Source organism: Eucyclogobius newberryi, unplaced genomic scaffold (assembly GCF_026437365.1).
Source record: "Eucyclogobius newberryi isolate DKJ021-1_F unplaced genomic scaffold, fEucNew1.0.hap1 SCAF_10, whole genome shotgun sequence".
Taxonomy (NCBI): domain Eukaryota; kingdom Metazoa; phylum Chordata; class Actinopteri; order Gobiiformes; family Gobiidae; genus Eucyclogobius; species Eucyclogobius newberryi.
Genome location: NW_027315724.1, coordinates 16,544,864 through 16,553,313, shown reverse-complemented (window position 1 = coordinate 16,553,313; position 8,450 = coordinate 16,544,864). Strand labels below are relative to the sequence as shown.

At 40.2% G+C, this 8,450-nt stretch overlaps 2 protein-coding genes across 7 annotated transcripts in view; both read right to left on the bottom strand.

Annotated features, from left to right (window-relative positions):
• The window catches only part of sln (sarcolipin), a 420,868-nt gene that overhangs the window by 196,176 nt on the left and 216,242 nt on the right, over nucleotides 1-8,450 (bottom strand). The window lies entirely within an intron of this gene.
• Nucleotides 1-8,450, bottom strand: part of gria4a (glutamate receptor, ionotropic, AMPA 4a) — a 161,823-nt gene that overhangs the window by 79,548 nt on the left and 73,825 nt on the right. For all 6 annotated transcript variants that reach the window (XR_011929567.1, XM_072461891.1, XM_072461878.1 and 3 more), the window contains exon 3: nucleotides 4,748-4,987. Coding sequence is in view for 5 of the 6 variants with exons in the window: in XM_072461891.1 (XP_072317992.1) it covers nucleotides 4,748-4,987 (240 nt within the window). In the remaining variant the exon portion in view is untranslated. The remainder of the gene's footprint in view (nucleotides 1-4,747; nucleotides 4,988-8,450) is intronic.

Sequence of the window (8,450 nt, the reverse complement as noted above, 5' to 3'; positions counted from 1 at the left end):
GGCGTCTTTTGGGCATCACGAAAACTGTGATGTATTCTTATTCTTCTTATTGTTATTTGAATAATTCACTGTTAAAATATCTCTAAAGAGGCAAGCCCCCACCAGAAAAGTTACACAATGCAATTTTAAAGCATGCACAGTTCTACTATATTCATTGCTATTTAACAGGAAAAAAGACCAATTAATGCTTGTAATTTAATCATGTGACAAAAGCACTCATCGCAACAGGTTAAAAGTGAAGCAAAGATTATCAGCCATGTACAATTACAACGTTAATACTGACATTTTATTGCAAAAGAAAGTGTCAGCAGTGCTCTTATTAGCAGTGAACTTTCGGCTGAGTCATTTGGGAGTTTCTGGGCGGTTATTCATTTTAGTCTGTGAGAGGAAAAAAAACATTGCCGGAAAAGTTTGTGCGTAGACTGATAGGGGGCAGCCGTTAATAGGAGCAGAATGGATGGACTTACAAAGATAACATGGCGCTATAAACAGCAGGAGGTAACAAGAGCGGGAAATAATGGGAGCGCTGTGCACCAAACAGCTGTCTCTACACCGCACAGACAGGACAAATGGCAATAATAATCGACCGCTCAATCTCAAAGTGATCATCGCAAGTAAGACTGGATCATCGTCATCGTCAGCACAGATGTTTGAGCAAAGCATTGGCAAGGACGCGTTATGTCGGTGCGGAGGAACGACATGCGCGCTCGCTGGCCGTTTTATTAGGTACAGCGTCTTACCAGCCAGTCAGACAGAAGAAGTTTGCCATGTGGAGATATAAACAAGAAATCATGAATTGCCCATACTAAAGTGGCAATCAGTTTTTATCCTAGTGTCCACTGCATCTAACAAGATTCATGGATGTTACACTACGAGATGTGAGGAATTTAAATCATAAGTCAGCACACATTGACACTTTGCAATGGTTCACACGATCAGTTTTAGCTACGACCAAAGTTATGTCGCTTACCAGAAGTTAGCGCTACCTGTTATTGTGTTTTTGCGCTTGTAAGAGTTAGTAAAATTAGGAGAATTGGGTAGTATAGTCCCAGATTGTAGACGCAGTAGGAGAAGGGCTCACTTTGCATCCGGTGTTGGATTGAACAGTAATCAGATTACTTTTCTGGCAGTAATTGAATGTGTTATAATTAAAAATGTACAAGTTGTTACAAGCCATAGTAACTATATATTATTTTATCCAACTAAAAATCATATAAATCGTCTATAAAACTGTGAAAAAAACAGCTGGGAACCAAAACAAGTCGCCTCGCCTTTGATGAGGGAGACGTGCAGATGTTTGTGAGTGCAAAGCTGTTCAAGATCTTCTTTTACTTGATTATCTCCTAACACTACGATTAAACAGGTCCACACTAAGCCCCACACCCTAATATGGAGTTAGTATTATTTTGTTATTATTATTACACACATTGTACAAAACTCTCAATGAGAGACAACAAGAAAGTGTATTTCAGATGTAAATCTACAAAAAAACGTTCATCCAATCAGATAGGAACGCCAAAGGAGGAGGAAACTAGAAAGAAGACGGGACATCTGAGGGCGGGACATAAGTGTGCAGCCTCCTGATTTACCCTTTAGCCATGGCACAAAATAAGCACAGTTCGAAATCTTTCATCACAAAGAGTCAAAATCACGCAGTGGACACCCTGACAATGTTAAGAGTGACAGAAGGAAAAAAGCTGATCTACCGGTTATTATGAAATGCTCATTTATTTGCAGTTCAGTATTGCCAGAAGGTTTCCAAATACCACACAACACTATCAAGCTGTAAATGCTCAAACTAAATGCAGCTCACTTATATTGTACGTCCAAAATACACATCAGTATAAATGTTAACACATGTAAACAAATAGAAGAAAATGAAAGGCCACATGCTAACCTATGTATATGAACATTCAAACAGTTACACTCATGCTGTGGCATCACTACAGTACCTTCACTAGACCTTCCACCTGCCTATACTGTACACTTACCCTTCACGGATAACAAATGCCCTGGGACACATATTCAAGCGCACTATTGCACGTGAGACCTCTCTGTGTGGAGTGGAGCAGAGAAAGAGCATAAAACAGATCACAGCCTTACTGCCCATTTTCCAGCACATTACCAGCCGCACAGCCTGATGGGAGCCCGTAATGAAGTGCCCTGTCTTGGCCAAGTCACGGGTGAGCACAACCCAAATGTTACCGATCCATCCTCTCCCTCCGTCCTTCTTCCTTTTCCCTCTTAATCTGTGGCAGCTTCTACAAGTGTACGTTCGTGCCCAGGACCCGTCCCTGCCGTCTCTTTGCCTCTTTTGGCCCCCTCCTCCCACCGTGCGCATCGGTTTTTGATACTTTTCAGCTCCACTCACCTCACCCGTCTCACCTCTCGCCCCCAGCCCACCGGCCTCGTGGCCCTTCGCCTTTAGTGGTAACCAAGACAACTAGGAGCCTCGCTGATGTGTATAAACTGTCTGCGTGCTCTGAAGCAGTCTGGATTCTGAGCCTTTTATCCTATCCGCTGAATAATAGGAAAATACAGTATTGCAATTGTTTATGAATATGAATTACAACTGTAGTTAGTTTCCAAGACATTACATACGTTTTTTCTTCCTTAGATACTTGACCTTTTTTAAAAGTATAATGAAGATTCCACTTGCGTATCTAACAGAAATAGCCTGACCCTGCCATGCTGTTCTCAGCGTGATAGTTTAAAATGAGTGATTCTTCCAGTCTGATTAAAAATGACTTTTGAGGCACAGGCAAAAATGGTCATTTAAAGCAACAGTGCCATGTTGAGATGCAATAACCTCAATTTTAACAATATATCCATTACATCTTTGACTCAATAACAAAAGAAAAGATCGTTTTATGGCCAAGTAAATGTTGTCCTATATTGTCTATTTTTTTGTGGAATAACATAAAATGATGGACATCTTATCAAGAAAAGATAGTCTCCCATCCAAATATGACTTATGCACTGGGCTACTCATTTTAGTCATTTATTCATGCTGAAATATTTAATCCTAACCTAAAATGACCAGGAAATATGGTAATATGGAAACAGGTTTGAAAACATGTATTTATTGTTTGTCCAAGCTATTTATTTATATCATTCCCTATTACCATTCCTTCCATTACTATGCTGTTCAGTGTGACGTGATGTGATGTACACGGTATTTTACATGTTTATGTTTATCATTTTAATTTTAGAAGCTATATTTTAACTATTTTAACAGACGATAATAATTCCATTCAAATGTCTCTATCATCTATAACCTTAAAAACAATATTCATATGTATTCAAAACAATTTAATCCCAACTTTTGTATCTGTAATATCTACCGTGTTGCTTTAAATACCAAAACTTAAGCTAATCTCTTCATTATTCTTTGTTTGATTGATGGAAAATGTGTTAATGGAGTCGGACAGGGCCAACTCCTAAGAGTTGCTCCCATTCTTCTTGCAGCGTGACAGGTTAAAATTACAGCAATGTCTCATTAGCAGAATCCAAGTGCCTGACAAATTCAGCCTGGATCCATCCTTCAGGTTGTTGGTCCGGCCTCTCCATTTTACCCCTGGGATGGTAAAACCCAATCGAGACCGGACAGACATGATGATTATGCCTCCACAATGTAACGTTGTTTGCAGTATGCATAACAAAACAAAACATAACTAGATTAATTAGGACATTGTTTTTTAATCCTATGCATTAGTGTTTATAATTTCAACCAGGAAATATGGAAGCTATGTGGCCTTTATGGCTGCACTAGTTTTATAATGTTAGATGAACTGAGGGGGGCAAAGTGCAAAACTGAAAATATTATCTTATACTATTCATATGCAGTGTACTGAGGGGAGGGGCCTTCTTCAGATCTTGAGCTATAAGAGAAATGATTCTAAATGATCCACGTTTGACCATGATGCTGATACTGCAGGATACAGAGGAGTATTCTGTCCTGAGGGCTGTTACTCTCCTCAGTTGGTCCTGACACATGATCTGCTGCTGATCTATCTATATATCTATCTATCTAAAAGAATATGACACGTAATCATTATAGCTTATGTTATTTTTTTTATAATAGTTGAAAAGCTGAACATCTATTATCTTCTCAGGCCAACGGGGCCCAGACAAAAGAAACTGAGTGTATCCAAGTTTCAAACGGGTGCAAAGACAGTACTTTTAAAGGGACTGTACCATTTTAAAAACAAATAGATAAAATAGAGTAAAATCGTCTTCCCCTCGCAGAGATATGTCGTAAAAGCAGCTCTTAGGGTCTAATTGAGACTGCTGTGTGCTCTCTGCATTGAATTATAGAGCGTTTTATTCTCCATGAAGCAGGAAATGCGTCGTTAGCATGCTAATGTTTGTTAGCTTTACTGTGATGGTAAACTCTGAAAGCAGGGAAAAGGGCTTATAAACTTGTTGCGGTGAATATGTAGGATGCTCAGAAGGTATTAGATAAGAGGGCAATAACTCTGGACTGCTGCAACTAATATTTTTTTCATGCTATAAAGACACATTTAAGTGTCATTACTTTACACGTCTGAAATGAAGAAGCAAACACTTCTAAACCAATGTAAACCTGGTTAGTGTTTTGGAAAAAATAATACCTAAACCTGTGTCATTATAAGTGACAGCTAATTTGAAGTCTATCATTTGTTTTGTACAATTGTAAATGTAACCGTTTCCCACAGCCCACTCAATAACTTTCCATTGAGCTGCAGCAGCTTCACCCATGACCCACCTCTGTCTGTGTCGTAGAGGAAGACAAATCGGTTCCAGTCGTAGTGGTCGAGGATGGAGAGCAAGGCCCCGCGGATGGATGGCCTCAGCTGCAGAGTGAACTGAGCCTCTCCCTCCGTGGGGAAGCTGGGGGTCACCAGGCTGATGTGCAGGGCCCCGCAGAACGACGTGAGCGTGTTCACTGAGCGCTTGTCATAAAGGCCGAAGATGGCAAAGACCCCTCTGGAGTACTGCGAACAGACTGGGGACAGGAGAAAGAGAGAGACGGAGGGAGAGGGATTAATCTGTGCAGAAGAGACGACTGATGACAATCATGTTATTAACAGCACAGTATGGGGCATTTCAAGATATTATAACAGACACTCACAGTATCAACTAAGAAATATTTGGCTTTCCAAGTGCCACAGAATCTAAACTTGGTCTTTGTTGGGCTAAAATGGCGCTAAACCTGGCAACAAAGACGTTCTTAACAGCACTATTGCACTAAAGATTAAAACACATTTTGGATAGTAAACAAATAAGGAATTACAAAAATGCATAGATAAATTAAGAAACACATACACAAACAAACATAAAAAAATAGAACTCTAGAGGGGCACTGGGCGCTTGTATACAACCAATGATAGTTTTGATTCAAGATTATACACTTCTCCAACACTCTATGACAAAGGGAACTAATAGACGGATCCAAACCCAAGCGCAGAACAAAACTGGAACCAAACCTCTGACACAAAACTTTGAAGTGGACGGCATAAGTCCTTTATTCACGGAGAATGAGCAGTGAGGCCTTCCCTTGTTAGAGATGAGCGGGTTTTAAGAACTAGTTTCAAATGAACTGAGAGCTTGTGTCTTTCTCTCCCTCTCACTCCAAACACAGCCAAGCGCAGGAGCAGCAGACGTGGAGGGGGGCAATGCAGGAGAGACTGCTGCAAATGATCTGTTTTATTACAATCTGACTCATATTCACAAAGAAACGAGTCGGAAGGAAATGAATTAAGACACACCTAAATGCAGAGGAGCAGATGAACCGTGGAAACAAAACCGTGGCCATAGATTTTTATAAGCCGGCCCGACTCAAATGATCCTTTCTTGGCCCGACCCGCACCACGAGCCCGCTGCCCACGCATTGCCGTGCGTCAGATCACAGCGCAGCGTGAGAAAGCTTTAACAGATCAGTCTGACGTCTGTTTTATTCTGACTAAATAAGAAAGAAGTGCAGCGCAGTCAGATCAGCCAATCACATCGCTGCATTGTGTGATGTTCTGATGGGAACAATAAAATAATTCTGATCCACATATTTAAAAAACATAATTAGGCTGTTTGATATAAAGTATAATTCATTGGTAAATTGTGAAAAGAACTCAGACTATTATAGTATACCAGTTTCTTCCCCCTGTGTTCAGATGGCAAGTCATTTTCCACTACAGCACACTGAGTTGCCTTCCAAAGCCCTGCAGCTCTGCACCATGACAGGGAAGAGTGAAATCTTCTGACGTCTCGAAAGAACTATCATGAAGAAGTGTGTTGGTAGAAGCTGGTGCACAAATCAAACTTTCAAAGATTGTCAGTCAATTTTTCTCTTGAAGCCCCCTAATGTTTTCCGTATGTCTGACGCCGTTCTCCCTGATCCTCTTAGGCTCCATTTCTCTCTCCTCACATCCATTCATCCTCCAGATTCTCGGTGGCAGCAGCTGATTTTAGCTCAGCAACGTCATGTTGGAGAAAAAGGAAAAGTGCCGACTGCTTTGACTACAGCGCGCTACTATCACTCAATCTGTCTTTTACCAGTCCATTCCCAAGAAAGGCTTACAGAAAGAAATCAAAACCTGTATTTAATCTTGTCTTGGCTTGAGTCAAGTTTGGATGCGTACGCACTAGTCCTAGTTTGGTCCTGGTTTGAGCCCAGTTTAGCCCTGATTTAGAATGGGTGTTGTCCTATTCTAGGCCACAGGTCTAGGTCTAGGTCCTGTCTAGACCAGCTTTAACTGCACATTAAATAGTCTCAGTTTAGTTCAAATCCTACGTGCAAGTGTGAATGCACCCTTAGTCAGGCCCTGCTCTAATCTTGGATTAGTTCTGGTCTAGTCCAGATTTGATTCTGGGATTTAGTCCAAGTTTAGTCCCAATTCTTATGTGTTATGTGTCCCGGATAAGAATTTCAAAGATTATTGATTTTGTTATCCCTATGTCTGACGCCGTTCTCCCTGATCCTCTTAGGCTCCATTTCTCAGTTTAGTCCCAATTCTTATGCGTTATGTGTCCCGGATAAGAATGAGCACCTTTTGGCCAGCAAGAACAAATAGTTTGGACAGTGAGTAAGGGTGCGTCCACACCGAGGGTGAATGATTTAGGTGGAAAACACTGCGTTCGGATAGTGATTTATATGTTTCAAAAGTTGTAAGTGTACATTTCAAACAAGTCCTGCAAAACCAACATTTGAGATCATTCCGACCATTCAAATTGCAATTTCAATTTGCTTGTAATATACAGTATCTTGCAGATTAAAATATAAAACTTTCAACATTTAAGAGCAATAAAAACGTCTTCAGTTCAACAAATGCATGATAGTTTAACACTATATTGTGGAACAGTCCAGGCAGAGCAATTACATCTCCACAGAGAAAAGTTGCGTAATGGCCCTTTAAAAACAAACTATTGCATCATGCTAAGACTTTGAACAACTGCATTTCTCTGCCTTCGCATAGTCTGTTTATATTTAACTGAACCACTATTTGGAGGCATTACGTTGTTCCGCTGAAATTGTGTGATAGGATTGATTTTTCTCTTCTTCCTGCTCTGTCGTTTGGCTTCCTCTCCTATGCACTCCACCTCCTTGGGTCCTCTCTCCATTCTCCTGGGACTCACAGTAATTCCATTATCAGCTGTAAGCCACGGAGGGGGTAAACACAAGGCGCGATGCAGCTTTGGCCCGGGGCAATTAAACAAACTGAGGTCACACGCACCCCGCAGGAGATAAGGCCGGCTTCAGTCTCTGATTAGGCCAGTGGCTGACTGTCTTCCATTCACATCTGGCATATTTAGCATGTATCGTCCAGTGAAGAGCTGCTCTGAATGTTAACAGACTCTGCCAAGAACATTTGTACTCAAGTATGCAGTTACATGGTTAAAGATGCAAAGTTGAAAATGTTCTTTTATACAAAACTGGGTGATTTGAACAGTTTAAAGCTGAATAAAGTTATTTTAAACTCTCTGAACCTAGATTTTTGTACTTTTATTTTCAATGTTTTTTCAACACACTTGTCACTGATGTAGAACAACATTCACATTGTAAACCCAAATAGTATTCCTTGCAGGTTTCCTAAAGTTCATCAAAATGTGGTGTTTACTGAAGTAATATAGTGTTTTTTTCAAGTAAGAGTTACACTTACTAGACATAAGTCAGTAATGTAACTCACAAAGTGTAAAAACTATTATAGTGACATTACTAATCTAAACTGAAGTATTACTATAATGCTCTTAATGAGTATCCACAGGAACTAAACCAGGAACTACATGGGAAATTGAAACATAAGTTCTACAAACTTGAAACATATTATATCAAGGTTACTTGGACAAATTAAGGCCAACGGTTTCCTGCAGTTTTCTCAGGATTTACAGTGCATTAAAACCTCCATTTGCACTCAAAAAAGGAAATTATCCTCTAAAATCCTCAAAAAGAAGTTACTGTGCATATTTGTCATTAG